The sequence below is a fragment of the Epinephelus moara genome, chromosome 23, assembly GCF_006386435.1.
Source record: "Epinephelus moara isolate mb chromosome 23, YSFRI_EMoa_1.0, whole genome shotgun sequence".
Taxonomy (NCBI): domain Eukaryota; kingdom Metazoa; phylum Chordata; class Actinopteri; order Perciformes; family Serranidae; genus Epinephelus; species Epinephelus moara.
The window spans coordinates 30,988,236-31,004,934 of record NC_065528.1 but is presented as its reverse complement, the minus strand read 5'-3'; the positions used below and the strand labels follow the sequence as shown (position 1 = coordinate 31,004,934).

The 16,699-nt window shown below is 40.0% G+C and overlaps 2 protein-coding genes across 5 annotated transcripts in view; one reads left to right on the top strand and one right to left on the bottom strand.

Moving 5' to 3' along the window:
- abcc9 (ATP-binding cassette, sub-family C (CFTR/MRP), member 9) overlaps positions 1-16,699 on the top strand; it is a 555,625-nt gene that overhangs the window by 43,833 nt on the left and 495,093 nt on the right. For all 4 annotated transcript variants that reach the window (XR_007569361.1, XR_007569360.1, XM_050036263.1 and 1 more), the window contains 3 exons: positions 1,209-1,281; positions 5,333-5,438; positions 15,875-15,976. Coding sequence is in view for 2 of the 4 variants with exons in the window: in XM_050036263.1 (XP_049892220.1) it covers positions 1,209-1,281; positions 5,333-5,438; positions 15,875-15,976 (281 nt within the window). In the remaining 2 variants the exon portion in view is untranslated. The remainder of the gene's footprint in view (positions 1-1,208; positions 1,282-5,332; positions 5,439-15,874; positions 15,977-16,699) is intronic.
- ptpro (protein tyrosine phosphatase receptor type O) overlaps positions 1-16,699 on the bottom strand; it is a 201,047-nt gene that overhangs the window by 177,101 nt on the left and 7,247 nt on the right. The window lies entirely within an intron of this gene.

Sequence of the window (16,699 nt, the reverse complement as noted above, 5' to 3'; positions counted from 1 at the left end):
GGATTCGCCTTTAGTTTCTGCTGCGGCTTGGCTGCTCCCTGGTTTATCCAACCAGCATTAGCTTCTGTTCCTCAGCTCCACCGGTCAAGCTGGCGCTGATGTTTACATCCATTATTGTTGTCAGTAACGCCTGCTATGGAGCATGCCGCCGGCTCTTGCGTTGTTTTCCAGATGCAAACTGTTAAAGTCAGTCAACCAATTGCTAGTCTTGCGATACCCAAATCCGTGACTGTACAATTGATTCATCTAAGGATTCATGGCTGATTCGTATCAATTGAGGAGGCTGCTACCGACGCAGCCGTATCTCTCGCTTGTCAAACCGGATATCCAGTTGTATCGGTTAATCGTTCCCAACCCTAGCAGCCACCATTGGAGTTCATCACAGTGTCTCGACACATTGACTGGAAATATAAATCTCAGTGTCGTCAGCGTAAAAATGGACACTTACTGCCAATGAGCCTCTGAACCTCAAAAAAAATCTAATTTTTGCAGAACCTTTATAAAGTTTAAGTTTAATACAGTTGGCTTAAAAACAACATCAATGAGCTGGAAAGGGATTTGTGGTTTAGTGAAATTAAACCTGACTGGTTATTGCAGATCTGATGAGGTTCCTTACATCTGAATCGCAGGTCTAAAGCTAAAGGTTGTTGTATCCTGTAAAGTTTGTGAGGCCTTTGGACTTTTATAAATAAAACTGACTTGACTTTATTTGGCTTTAGGATATTTTATTCTGGTATAATTATACTATTTGCCCTGTTATGAATACAGCAGTGAGCATGGATCAGGGCTTTGGTGGGAGTCCTCAGACCGACTGCAGCACCTGTCCGTCTTGTGTAATTGTGTTTTTATTTCTCAGCCAACATTCAGATGAACTCTCCAGAACCTGAAAAATGGGTCACAGGATGACGTCTGTCATCAGTCCCACATACCATGAGCACAGTATGTGTTCCCCGTTGTGTAATACAGTTATCACAGCAGCGTTCATACTAGTGAACTCAAAATCAGGACATAAAATGGGTCATGAGTTTTACTGTGGGGGGTCCACACATAACAGGAAAACAGCACGTAGTCATGTGTTTCACAGCGAGTGAGACATTCACTGCAGAGAATAAAATAACCCATGACATTACTTATGATACATTTTTAATGTATCTTTTTTTTTTTTTTGCATTGAATCTCTCTTCATCTCTCTCTTTGTTTTTGTTCAGGTGAGCAATGGATTCTTCACGTGGGGAAGCAACCTGTCCACGCTGTCAGACATCAACATCCGCATCCCCACAGGTAGGACCGATCATTTCACCACACAATAAGTTGCATACAGCCAAGCTTAGATTCACTGATTCATCAGGAATTGATTATATATATTTTAAAGATTTAGTAGTATCACATAGTCCAATAAAGTTGCCAACAGATTCAGTGAATTTGATAAAAATAAATGCAAGTAAGGTCCTTATGTCTAGAAAAAATGAACAATAAGCGTTTGAAAATGGAAATAATTGATCATAATAAAATTGTATTAAAAAAAAAAAAAAGCACGAAGGCATTTTATTGTAATAAACATCTTTATATTTCATTTTTCTAAATCAAGTTAGTTCCAACAAAGTCTTACTACAGGGTTCATACTGACATTACAACATAAAATTTCAATTGAATTTTTAAGCTTTGAATTTTTTCTTTTTGTTAAGGACTTCACTCAAAGTGAATGATTCATTTTCAATTATGAATTTCATTTAACGTAAATTAAATATGAAAATGTGATTTATGTTTCTTATGCCTCCACGACGTTGATAGTCGTGGCTGGAGGCATTATTACTTCAGGTTGTCCATCTATTCTGTTCTTGTGAACATGATATCTCAAGAACACCTTGAGGGAGTTTCTTCTCAAGCATCCACATGGACTCAACGATGAATTATTTAGAATTTGGTGGTCCAAGTTCAAAGGGCATGATTTCTGCATCTCCTAAAATAAAAAATCAGTGCACAGTGGTAGATGTTGTGGAGAGCCACCACACTTAAATGAATGTGTGGGAAACCCTGATGTCAATAGCTTGATTAATGCAGTAAACATAATCACGACCAGGTGTTGTAATTTAAGAAGCTCCAACAGCTGTTCTCTTCTGGGGTTGCCCAAAAAGACCGCCAGTATGACGACACCAGCTGCCTATGAATTTGTTAAGAGTGGCCGTGTTGTCAACTAGTTTTATAGGTTATAAATCACTTTAGAGTTTCTTAATTTAGTTTCTACTCAATGGATTAAGTGGTGAAATTGATGCTGCAGGAACTCTGTTAAAATGTGAATGAAACACACAGACCTGAGTGTTACTGTAACGCTGCAGCGATGTCACTGAAATACCAGGTCTCAGGAGGTCAGGTCACACTGAGGACGCTGCCAACAGATGGACGTGTAGTGTATCACACACTCGCTCACACACACACACTTGCATCTTCTCCTGGGAAGTGACCCGTTTGCGATCCCAGTCACTCTACTACTACGACAAACAGGATTTGTTTTCCTGCCAAGTTCTGGTGTGGTGTTATTCAGAGAACCTGTAGCGTGTTCCTGTTCCTGTATCTCTGTGTAAATCAAGTCGAGTCTTTGATAACGAGGACTTTTCAGAGTGAGGACGTATTGGCTGTTCCTCATGTCTTCAAGGAACTATTTTAGTCTCAGAACTTAAGTTAGACTTGGAGTAGAGTTACGTTTAGAGTTGACGGTAAAGGGATAGCTTGGATTTTTTGTGGTTGTATGAGGTACTTGTACACAGTCAGTGTATTACTGACAGTAGATGGCGCCACTGTGGACGTGGGCAGCAGCAAAACATATTTTAGCCACGTAAAAAAATCAGTATCAGTTTAAGTTTACGCTATACTAAGAATATTTGTACTGCTTTACTTCGCCATCAGACATATCGCTCTGTTTAAAGCCACCAGACTCCACTGACTAAAACATTAATTCAGTTAGGACTACTTTAGCCAAAGAAAAGTTTATTTTCCTGAGCGAAAAAAAAAAAGTCCAAAAAAATTAATAACTTACAAGTTATGGCGAAAAGGTAGTTTCTTGCAACCCTAGAATTAAGATAAAAATATTCACAAACGAAAAAACACTTCTGGTTGCTGATAAGTAGTGTTTAACTTTTGATTTTTAACACTAAAAATTAAAACCCTCGGCGCACACTGCAGCGTAAGCAGACAGATGCGCTACTCAGAGCAGCATGTGTCACTGACACCAGACTCAGAGCTCAGTGGACCAGTGGAAAATGTCACCATCAGCATATTATTTTACATCAATAAAATCTATTTTATCATTATTTTGAGTCACATTGTTGAAAGAATTTAGTCGTCTGTGTTCAAGCAGGATAATAGGTCTCCATTCACTGCACGTTGGGCTTTCTATTTCCTTGTCAGAGATGTTTTCTTTTTTAATTACATGATAGCTGTTCTCCCTTAACTCACCAGTAAAGAATACCTTTGTCCATTTCAAATAACCTGTGGCAATAATAATATCCCTGTTCTCTGATGTACTGTGAAACTTTTTTAGGCAATTCATGCAACAATCAGAACAGATTACTTTTTTACTCGGCCTAATGGGGCCGGCCTTTATTTGTCAACCAACCAAAAACAATCAATCAATTAAAAACACAAACTGGAACTGGAACATGAAATCTTACATGCCTAACAGACATTGCTTCTCGTTCTTTGAGTTTACATTAGTCTCGCCACCAGACAATCAGAGATCTCCGCCTTCTGATAGTCTGGGGACACTCCTTTCTAAAGTGTGTTTAACACACCGGAGAAAATGGCCGGCAACAAAGCAACGCCTCCTGCATTTTTTAAAAGGACATGCCCTCCTGGAAATGTGCGCTCCCCCTTTTCTCGTCCATAAGGAAACAAACACACAGAGAGCTTGAAAATTAATGCAGAGAGATTTAACTCCGTTTTATCAAACGTGTGCTCAGTACACAAGATTGTGGAAATGAAGGACTTACAGCGACTTTGTTTAAAACTTTTAACGCAGTCGGACTATGTTTAGGAGCACAAGAGTTCAGCGAGCCACCGAAGGACCGCCCTGTGGATTTACTATTGGTTCTGCAACGTAGGGAGTTTTTCAAACTCTGAAATTGTATCCGCCCATCTAAACACAAAATCAGGGAGAAAGACATCAGTCTTTAGTTAAGCAAAGCGTCTAAAGACTGACTTGTGAGTCTAGTTTACATATGGCTAAAGGGGGAAAAAAACAACCATCAACGAACGGCATGATTAGTGTTGCGTTCAGGGTCCCCCCAAAAAATGGGAGAAAAAAAGGCCGAATATTCAAAAAAAGAAAATTTTTCACAATCGAATCCCGTGCCATCGAACAAAGCTTCGAATTTTTTGGGTCAGCCCTAAATCCCACATGCAAGGGGCTAGCCATAAGGTTGTTGTTTTCAGCAAGTTGGCCTTGAATAGTTGGTGTTGAGCTGTAGAGCTGTGTTACTTGTTATGACCTAAGGTGTATTTTAATAAACCTGTCTTTGGTTTAATTTATTCTTTCAAGCTTTATCCCTTCTCATCTTATCTGAGTTCTGTTGTATGTTTGTGCTCCATAGATTTAATTGCAAGCTACAACTGTTTAGTAAGTTAAAGATGTGTTGCTGCTAACGACAGCTTGAAGTGGCGATGAGGTCTTAAGGTTTTTTGGAAGGTCTTAAAAAAGTCTTAAAAAGGTACTGAAATATACTCTGATACACTAACTGTGGATAAATATGTCATACAACCCTACTTCAAATAATCTGATCTATCACTCTAAGCATGCAGTGCTGGGGGTTAAATTTAGGGGACAAGGAATGAATGAGGTCACTGAAGAGATTGAATTGCAAGGATTTGTATGTGTGTGTTTGGTTTTTAAGAACCAACATCAGGACTCTGTTTGAGCTTCTCGTGTGTGTGTGTGTGTGTGTGTGTGTGTGTGTGTGAAGTTAAAGACTTTCCCTAACTCTTAAACTTTAATCTTTAACAGAGAGATCAGTAAGTGTTGTGTTGTTGTAGAGTATCAGTCTGTTGTAGGGTTCCTCGACCTTTTCTGACCTTTGACTCCACTTTTAGGTCACAAAATTCTCATGGCCCCAGTGTGTGTGTGATGTCGTGCATTCTGCTTTTTCAAGCATGCACACAGTGTTGACATATTACAGTTAGATTTTAAATAAATTAAGATGTATATTAATAGGTCATTACGTGACCTCACATGGGATCCCAAGCCAAAAGTCATAAATTGTATAATATCCACATAGTTGTTTGTTATATTATAGCAGGACAACATCCACAATAACATTCTAAACCTCTTCGATCTGTTCAGGTCAGCTGACGATGATTGTAGGCCAGGTGGGTTGTGGGAAATCCTCCCTGCTGCTGGCCATGCTGGGCGAGATGCAGACCATCGATGGAAGAGTCTACTGGAGCAAGTAAGACAACACGACACCACTTTGTGGAGCACAGTATCTCATGTCATGTGCAAAGAGTTTTCTCTGGTGTTATTTAGGACCCAAACCAGAAGTTATATCTTTACTTTCAGCTGAGATAGTTTCCACTCAAGATTAGGGGATGGAAAATGGTGCAGATACTTAAAGTGTATGTTTAAAGTTCTGTGGTAGCCCGTTTCCGACAGTGTGATGGAAAAAAGAAGATCCTGTAAGTCATTAGCTGTTTGTCTTTGGAAGGATATGTTTAGAACTTTCTACATTTTGTGCCACATCATCAATTCTGTACTTTGTTTTTCTTTCCAATGTTACTACCACAGTGTCTACAGGTCATTGTCTATAGACCACAGTGACTTTTACAGCATAACAACATACAGAGACTATTTATTTTATATTTATTTAATGTATTGTTTTGGTGTTTGCAAGTTACACTTTGTTACACTCATCACACATCTGATTACACACAATTCTTGTTTTATATTTCAATGTTATTGCGTGGATAATTTGCTGTGATATTACTTATATTACCATGTTGTTTGTTGACAGAGGGAAAGACTCTGTCCATTAGCATCGAGTGTCTGAGAACAGTTTTCAGTATGATTTGATTTACCGCTCTGATGGTAATAATAAGATTAAGAGACTGTTTGGACTATTGAATCTATTCACTTTTCTTGCATATAATATGAAACTCAGTTATCGTCACATTTCACCACATTTTAAAGGAATATGTTCTCAGCTGAATGTAACTGCTGTTCAGTAGATGAGCCGTTTATTATGAAATTATCACGTCAGTGTCGTTATCAGAATTATTATTTTTTTGTCTGTTTCCATGGCAACAGTCAGATTAGCTGCAGTGTCACACAACGGCACACCACGACAGATTGTAAGAGCCATTAAATCAATGTTGACTCAGTGATAGTGAGAAGAGATGACATTATTCTCACAGTGCAGGTCAGATGCACAGCAGTGAGCAGTCTAACATGAATGCCGCCATCACTTTGTTATACAGTAAATATCTATATTACTGAGCTGGACTATAACAAGCCAACAGCCCTCTTTCCCATCATAGATCTTCCTCTTCAGTACCTTTTTACCCTGTTTTTTGAGTCAGGTTATTTGGTGAATGCATATTGGAAGGACTTTTGATGCTAATAAAACATCAGACCTCTTGCGATAAAAAAATAAGCTTCTAAGATAACTTCTGCTGCCAGTTTTGATGAATAAAAAAAATTGTAGGTTCCCTGATTCAGTGAGTACCATAAGTCAGCAAAAGCAAGACACAAGTAGTCCGTTAAAACTGGGGGAGGCAGTTTCCTGGATAAAGACAGATAAAGAAAAGAAATGCCAGAATTTGAAAATACACCCTCCTCCAGCTCCCCCTCCTTTGTCCTAAGCCCCTCCCACCAGGCGAGCACAGGCAAATGCACACCGTTCATACAGTGACCTGCGCAAGTGCTAGTCATTCATTTCAGTTATCTCAATTGTGATTTTGATCCTGATGCTGATATATTGCTGCAATTCTATGAGAATTATGTGGGCCTCAGCCACAGCTGTGAGCCTTTGGCTATGGTTAGCAGAAAGGTTAACTATTAGCAACATTTTCTCTAGATCTCTGAAACACTTAGTCGATACTGACGTGTTTTATTCTGCCTACATGCTGACAATAGCTGTAGCTGGAGGCCAAGGGTCGCGTTAACCAGATATTCTCGGTCATTGACCGTATTTTTACAACAATGACCGGAAAATCTGAAGGCCGTCTGTCATTTTGACCGGTTGCAATTACCACCCCTGCCCACTTGGTGGCGGAGTGCACAGTCAGTGGTTTAAGCGGCTGCCGTTGTAACACTGCAGAGAAAAAGTCATTCATCTGCTTCATGTAGCGTTGTTGACATAACACCCTGGACACACCGGACGTGGAACCGAAGCGCAGCGCCCAGCAGCGGAGGCAGTTTTCAGTCAGCGCCCATGTTAACCTATCTGACTGTCCACACAGGCCGCTGAGCAGAGCGGAGCGCCCATGGAGGCAGCACTTAAGTTCGGCGTCTGGTCTATTTTTCACGGGAGCCCTGAGCGCTTCTGTCAAGCTGGATAGAGCGGATCGTACCAAACAGGAAGTCGGACACAGAAAAGACAAGAGAATCCGGTCAATTTTCAAAATAAAATAACAGCACACACTGTGGAACGTGAGGAGAAAATACCGTGTTTATAATTTAAAATAACACAACAGTGCATAACCGAACACATTTTTCAATACCATAATCACTTCATTACAATTTTAATTTTGTGTCACCGAGCCTACAGGCATAACCACATAACGCCCTGGACACACCGGACGCGTTAGTGACGCGTTAGTGCCGTCCGGTGTGTCCAGGGCGAAGCCTAATGGCACGGGTGTGTGGATGTCTGTTCATCTTTTCGTTCATGTCCTTATTAATGCACACTTTATAACTTGCTTGTTGGATTTATTAAAAACGAACGAATGAAAGCTAAATGTCTTTGAATATCTTTATTATCATTTAAAAACGAAAATTAAAATGACCGGTAAAAATAGATTATGACCGGATTTTTATGACCCTGTCGGTCAAAATGACCGGCGATGAAAAAGTCTAGCGCAACGTCTGTTGGAGGCACTATGTTTTTGGGTTGTCCAACCGTCCTATTCTTGTCAAGGACTTTCAATTGCATTTTCAATCATTGTACTTTTTTATTTTCAAGGACATCACTCAAAGCAAAGAATTCATTTTTAATTATAAATTTTCATTAAACGTAAATAAATGATGTGATCTATGTTTTTTATGCCCCTGTGCCGGCGATAGTCATGACTGGAGGCATTATGCTTTCTGACTGTCCATCAGTCGCATTCTTTTGAACGCAATATCTCAATAACACCTTGAGAAAATGTCTTCAAATTCAGCACAAACTTCCACTTTTGCTCAACGATGAACTGATTAGAATTTGGCAGTCAAACGTCAAGGTCAGTGTGACGTTGTGTCCGTCTCAATTCGTCTCAAGGTCTTGAGGGAATTTCCACAAATTTGGCACAAACATCCACTTGGACTCAACTGAATTGGTATTCACTACCATTATACCATCATTAATTTGGTAATCAAAGGTCAAGTTCACTGTGACCTCACAAAACATATTTTGGGCAAAACTGCGAGACTACAAAATTGCACAGAAATGTCCAACAGGATAAAACGATGACGTGATGACATTTCATATCCAAAAGGTCAGGTTCACTGTGACATCATGTTTCGTATAAAACCCTTTCCTGTCCGTTATTCAACATCACAGCTCAGGATCAACTGAATCTTGGGTGCCCACCTCGAAACTGCGCTAATGAATCAGATCTTCTGTGGTGCCAAGGAGAGGATGCGTGTAAAGCATCCATGTTTTTACGACATGGATATAAACTGCAATTTGATGGGTTTGCAGAGGCATACAACTGCAAGTGGTAATTCTAATTTTGTTCATTGTCAGACTCTCTTTTGGATAGAGTCTGACAATAAAGTAGAGCCTATCTCTTTTTTTGGGTTGCTTTTCAGTGTAGGCAGTTGTTGGCAATGCTGGAATAGCAACTTTATCTGCAGTATTCTCCGCCATTGAATCAGGCTTTCACCATCTGAAGGGACAAGCACGAACATCTCTGAAATGACCTGTGATTGGCGAAAGTCTCCCGTCATGGCTAGATTTTCTAAAGCCTCCAAACAGAGCCAAGAGGAGGAGCAGGATTCTAGTTTTTTTCTCAGTCTGCTTGAATTACAAATGTGATTTTTGCCCAGTGATGCTGAAATAAATCTGCCTCCCCGAGCTTTAAGATTACTGCTGTGTCAGAAAATGTCAGCGGTCCTGGTATTACAGTCTTGCTGTGTGTTTTAGAGGTTAGAGCAATGAAATGGTAAGTATTTGCCTATTTTCATGAAAATATTAGCTAATGCAGCCAAATAGTATTATGGCAGTGGAAGTTTTACTCCTTGAATTCTGGAAGCCTCTCTATACTTAAAGGAAGTTTGTACCTCTACATCAGACATCTCTGTTCCATGCTTATAAATCTTAGGTCATAATACCTGTAAATTACAGGCACACATCTGTATAAGAGAATCTGTATCCTCCAGGGCTGCAAACTAACCTTTGCAGTGTGTCCGTGTGTTGTTTTCACATCTGTGCCTTTGTACTTCTGACTGCATGTATATGGATGGATGTTTGGGTGAATGGGTGTGTGTGTATCTGTGTGTGTGGTTTCTTTCTCTTTACCTCCTGCCTTCTTGCCATATCAGGCTGCCTGATTATGAGACGGCCCACGAGGGGAACATAAGGTACTTTCTCTCTGGTCCCTTCTGTCTGAATTAATCATTTACAACAACTGTAAACATTCACATTTACGTTTTAGCCATTTGTCTAATTTACCATGAGTTATATCAAGTCTAAGCAGCTTAAACCACCTGTAATCTATATTTATTCTACAGATGCAAAGGGTCAGACACTGACATCACATTCGCCTGTGGTTCTTTACAACTACTGTTGAACTAAAAGCATTAAGCATTTGCCATTTGTACCATTTGTACCACTTGCTGTAGCAGCACCCTCTGTTAGTTCAGGCATAAACAGTCACCCAAACACATCTTTATAGTCAGGAATACACCCAGAAGGTTACATAAGTTATGAGCCATTAAGTGATGACAACTTAGACGGCTACAGTATGTCATATACACCGATCAGCCACAACATTAAAACCACTGACAATACAATGTTCTGCTGGGAAACCCTTGGTCCTGGCATTTATGTTGATGTACCTCACCACGCAACCCAAAGGACTCAAGGAATCAGCTGGTGCCAGACCAAAGGACACTGCTAGAGGTCCTATGTCCATACCTCGACAGTTCAAAGGCCTCGTCGCGGATTGGACCTGGCTTTGACTTGTCACTTTGATGACACGACCCAAAGGATTCAAAGAATCCGCTGCCAACACCCTTGTGCCAGAAACCATGGGACATCCTTAGAGGTCCTATGTCCAAACCTTGACAGTTCAAAGGCCATGTCATGGATTGGACTTGACTTTGACCTGTCGAAGACCTGTTGTGGCACAAACCCTGTGCCTTGAAAGGTCTGACAGATGCTCCATCAGATTGTGACCTGGGGAATTTGGAGGCCAAGTGACACCTTCGGCTACCTTCATTCCTGCCATCCAGAAGTGCCATTACCACCTGGTCTGCAATGGCGTTTGGGTCGGTGTCTTAAGTGCTATATTGTAGGCAACTGGACTTGCTTGAGGTTCTTGAAGACTCAGTCTAAAAAGTCTTATCCAAAAGATGAGAGGTGAATTTAGGTCAGAACTGAAGAATTTTCTTGGATGAGAGGTGAATCGTCTTCAAGAAACTCAAGCAAGTCCAGTTGCCTATGATATAGCACTAAAGATTACCATGACCTGGATGACTGAGAATCATCAACAGCACGTTTGGGTGGGTGTTTCGTGTCAAATGGCATCCACTTGAATGCCAGGATCCAAGGTTTCCCAGAAGATTATTGCATTGTAACGAAATGGTCATTGGTATTCAACACACCTGTTGGTGGTTTTAATGTTATGGCTGATCGGTGTATACTTTGCTAGCTACATATCTATAGCAACGCTTTTGTCTAACAAGCAAGTATACATAGATAATTAAGACAGAAGATACCTTAGGATGTGCAGTACAGTATACAGTGACAAGAAATACAGAAACCCCGCTGTTGAGTATCACGTTGAGCCCTGTTTGGGTCTGAGAACAGCTGCCATATTTGGCTGTGACTGGAAGGAAGCAGCGTGTAAGTTCCTCCTGAACTCTAAAACTGGTCCTAGGACCATCACAGTGTTCATCTAACAATGTTTATCTGCCAGAATTCACCAGAGCTGCACACAGTATATGCTTATAATTTTAATTAAAATGTACAGGTTAGGTGTTTATATAAATATCTCAAAAATTTTTAGGGCCTCATTCCAACCTAGTCTCACTCCCAACTCGTCAAATATGTTCGCTTGGTTTGTGGCCCCCTCGGCATCAGATACCAACGCACAGAGGCACCTTTTGCTGAAGAGATAAAGAGCGAAAATGTCAGCACAGCGCGAGCGAGAGGTGTGATTGAAGGGGCAGTAAACTCTGAACTTTAACCTGGGAGACCGCTTTTTGTTTCCCGTGTGAAACCGAAAGAAAATGAACTGCACTTCTAAAACGCCTTTTTAGTCTTCTGACCACTCAAAGTGCTTTTACACTACGTCACAGTCACACATCCAAACAGACACATTCACACACTGGTGGCCAAGACTACCGTACAAGGTGCCACCTGCTACTCGGTAACCATTCACATGCTCTCACACACCGGTGAAACAGCCATTGAGAGCAATATGAGGTTCAGTTTCTTGCAGAGGGATATTTGACATGCAGACTGGAGGAGCCAGTGATCAAACCGCCAATCCTCTGATCAGTGGACGATTCGCTCTACGTCAATCAAGTTATTTTAGTAACACCTCTAACAGGAGGCGCCCAGGAGGATCCTGATCAGATACATGAACCACCTCAACTGACACCTTTTTGCGCGAAGGAGCAGCGGCCCTACTCCGAGCTCCCTCTGAATGTCTGAGCTCTTTACCCAATCTCCAAGGATTAAACCACGAACGCCCCATGGCGGAAACTAATTTCGGTGGCTTGTATCCACGATCTCATTCTTTCAGTCATTACCCATTTTAAGCCAAACCATGATGTGTTTTTCTAAACCTAACAATGTACTTTGGTTGCCTAAACCTAAGTAAACCTAAAAACAAGGTGTTTTTGCCTATGTTGTAAATTTATTTTGAAAAGAGGCTGTTTGCATTTAACAAGCAGAAACTGTACGTTTCTATTTTAGAAAAGACACAGAGCATGTAATGAGTGTAAATTTACATGTGGTCTCTGAAAGTTCAAAACTGACAATGGAGGTCACCTGGAGCGTTTAGTCTGACGTGTAGGTTCACTGACCAAGTGTCTGTATATGGTGAGTTGGGAGTGAGAACATGTTTCTCATTCTGTGAAGGCCTACTGAATATACTTAATCTTTTAACCCAGGACACAGTTATCACACACACCCTCATGCTCATAGAATATGAGATATTGTCGAAGAAGTTAGAAAAACCTAATTATCACAGACAGACGATGACAGCATCACTTCTATGGCTCGTCTTCTCTGGGTGGGAAGGTTAATTCGATTAACAGTTGGCAGGCTAACATCGTGTCTTCATTATCTGGTTTTGGCATGAAAACACGTCCATCTCTTCAGTTTCTTTTGTCTGTCTTCCTCCCTCTATTCTCTCTTTACATGTTTCCTCTATCAACAGAAGATGAGTTTGTTGCTGTCTCCCTGTCTCTGTCTCATTTTTCTTACGTGTTTCCTCTCATAAACACAAATATACGCTCAGTTGATGACAGTAGGCTCATTCTAACACACTGACGTGACTTTGACAGTTGGTCAGAGACAGAGGAGTCTGAAGAAGACATCAGGAGGTAGACGTTCTTCTTCCTGTCTCCTGCTTCCTGTTTCAGATCTGAAGTGATCCTTTGACCCCTCCTTCTGCTGTCATCTGATTTAACCCCATTTCCCATCTTTACTCTGCCTCTCTCAAAAGAAAGTTGGCTGTGTTGTTCATGGACACATACATAAAGGACATATTAGATAATGTCTCAATTTGGTATACATTTACCTCATTGTTATACCACAGTTTAGTCCTCATTTTCCTGATCATTCACCTTTCATACACTAAACTCAGGTCAAAGTTATTTACAAAACAAAAAGAAAAGATATCTAGGGTAGGCAAAAAATGTTGCATATTTTTCTATCGTTTGTTAGCATAGTTAGCAGGCATTAGCTCAGAGGGCTAACTTAGCTTGTTCACTATTTTGTGTAAAGGCCTCTGTCGCTCTGAACATCCCTCCTGTTCATAAGTGCTATATCGTAGGCAACTGGACTTGCTTGCGTTTCTTGAAGACGTTTCGTCTCTCAAAAGCTTCTTGGATGAGAGGCGAAACGTCTTCAAGAAACGCAAGCAAGTCCAGTTGCCTACGATATAGCACTTATGATTGAGAATCTTCACCGACAAAATCCCCCCCTGTTAAAGTCTCAAACTATAGATGTAAAAATAAAAAAAAGGGAACAAAATAGTTGAACATTTGTATTGAACAACCAAATCTGATTCGCATGATGTCCTTCTGAGCCGGGCACAGCCCTACGCGTCTCAAGTTGCTAATCACATTGTAAACAGTGACTGGTGGAATGGAAGCAGGAAGTCTTGGCCTGACTATCAGCTGGCTACACCGGAACCCCCCAAAAATTGGCTGTTACCCTCAGAAATAAATCGTTGCCAGACAGTTAGTCGAGTCCAAGATTGGCGACTCATTGACACAACAATGCTTCCGGTGAAGTCAGTGTTGGCAGTATGCAACTTCAACCATAACTCGTCAACCATAAAATGGAAAGAAGATAAAGCAGCTATCCACAGTTGAAGCAGGAAGTACGATAACATTACCACCATGAATTGATGCAGAAACATTCACCATACAAAATACAAAATTAAGTGTTTGTTGCTCAGAGTTTCTTGGGGGGGAAGCCCTAAATGTTAATGGTAACAGTGCCTCAGTCATGCAAATATGACAGTTCTCCAACAGTCAGTCAGAGTTCTGCCACAGTAGCGTCCTGTTAATATGTGTGTGTGTTCAGGAACAACTGCATCAGCCTTCAGAGTTTATTATCTTCTGCTCATTGTGTTGCTCTCCTGCCATTGAGATGATTATTATTGGTTTGTGCCGTTAATGCTGGGAGTCACTGCACTAACCCAAACATGCTCTGCTTATATACAAAAGATGTTTTCTTCTACACATTTAGACAGATACATACACACTCACACGTGTGTGTCTTAATCATTCATGACCATCACATAAGTGTTGTTATTTCATAAGGCTATAGATATATAAATAAATGATGAAAGCAGGTATTTTTATATAATAATACACTTCACACTCGGAGAATATGTTTTCAGCAGTGTCTGAATTTTTCCTTACTGTTTTTACTCTGCAATATTTGGGACAGTACAGCTGTAAAATAATGTTTATAGATTTTATTGTCTGCTCCACACTTGTGTTATATATTTCCATATGTTTGTAATGATGAGCTCAAATGCACAACAGTCCTTTAATAATAATGTCAACAAGCTGTATTAAGTGTTTCTTATGTAAGTGACAAAACAAACTGTAAAAAAAAGTTTGCATGAAGTTTAAATTTTACATATCAGAGTTCTTTTAGAGACAAAATCTGTTTTGTCCCTGCTCTCTTGAAGCTCTCTTCATTTTTCAGTGTTAGAGCTAAAAATCTGAACAGACCAGACTCCCAGCAAAGTGCTACAGTTGTTGTCGTATTGTTGCTCTTGTTGATGTTTTTATTTATGTTTGTGTTGCTGTAGCTGGTATTATTGTTGATTTGGTTGTTTTTGTTGGTGGTGGTGATTTGCAGCTCATCATTAACCCAATCCATGATCCATCTTTGTTCATCATTTCTGACCAAAATATTTTTCGCCTTGCGGTGGAGTTTGACATAATCCTCCCTCCCGTCCTCTTTTTTTTATGTGTGGGTGTCACATTTATGAAGCTGGTTAGAACAGGAGTACTGATCTGATTACAGATTTCCTCCTACGCAGTTTTCAAGCAGGAGATGGTAGTAGCCAGGAGCTGAAATGGCAGTTGGTTTTATTTATTTATTTTTTACAGTTTGGTTCGTTGAAATTTTTGGGGCAAACATTAATCAGTAGTTCAGTGTCTCAATTTCAACACTCATTCCCAGTAAGTAAATATACATTGCTTAATATCTCTATACATGAGAAACAGAGATAGTAATACTGATAATAAAAACTAAGCAATAAAATACATTAAAAAAAATAAATAATGAAATTATATCAAGAATGAATTAGTAATAATTATATAACTTATTGACATTAAGAAATAGATAAATTAAATAAAATAGAGAAATGGTCATAGGGATACAAAACCATAAGTAAAAGTTCATAAAAAAAAATATATAAATAAATAAAATTTGAAAACGAAATAGAAATACAATTTACAATACAAAAATAACAATAAAGGATAAGAGATAAAGTTAAAAATTTGCAGTTGGATTTGTAAAAGCTATAGTGTGACACCTGAAATATTTTGGGATGGAATCTATGGGTAGAAATGTTGAAAGATAAAATTAAAGTAGTGAAAACATGTAGTTCGCTTTATCTACAATAAATGCTGTTTCAGTCAAGAAACGTCACTGGATGAAATCAGCTGTATGTCAGTCAGAACTCCTGCTCTACAAAGCTTTATGAATACACGACTTGCGGTTCTTACTTGTCTGTTTGCCTCTGTTTCCCATAATGCACTCAGCAAGAACAGATACTCTGTGGCCTACGCTACCCAGAAGTCCTGGCTGCTCAATGCTACAGTGGAGGAAAACATCACCTTTGGCAGCCCATTCAACAAACAGAGGTAAAAAATAAACAATTCAATTAAATTTTCCCTCACCAGTCACTAGAGACCAACATATCTGCCTGAATTTAACTGTATTTTAAGTCCACACTGATGTGTAGCTATGTTTGCCAGGGTTTTTAGAGTAGAGCGAAGCAAATTAAAGTCAAACTACAATGTTGGGTGATATCAAGAAGACATGCCTTCTGTGTTGGACCCAATGTTGGACATCTATTAAGGCTTTTCCCTTGGCACTTTTGAGTTTCAACTCAAACCATGTCACATTGATTTGCTTTTCCTTTACTGGTTTAAATGCAACGAGTTGAGCCGAGTCGCGACCACACGGACCATCTCCGGAGTCGGGTCAAAGCATGCCTGACTGCCTCCAAACGGGTTGCAATGGGCTTTGTCATCATTCAGGGACAATTCATTTACCTCTACTAAATCCATTTCATCCTCCTGTCTCTGTTTGTCAAGCACTCAGAGGTAGATGATGAGCAAAATCCTAAAAACAATCCAAAAAATTCAGGAGGAAAAATGGTTGGCTACCAATAAGTGTTGCACAGTGTGGTAGTAAACAGTGCTTAAAGGGAAATTTCGGTTTATTTCAACCTGTCTCCTATCGTCCTAAATTTGTTTCAAGTGACTAGTGACATAAAAATAATAGTTAGCATGTTAGCCGTTAGCCTAGATACAGTCGGGGCGCATAGTAGCGTCAGACCTGTTAAAACGTAAGTGAACGGG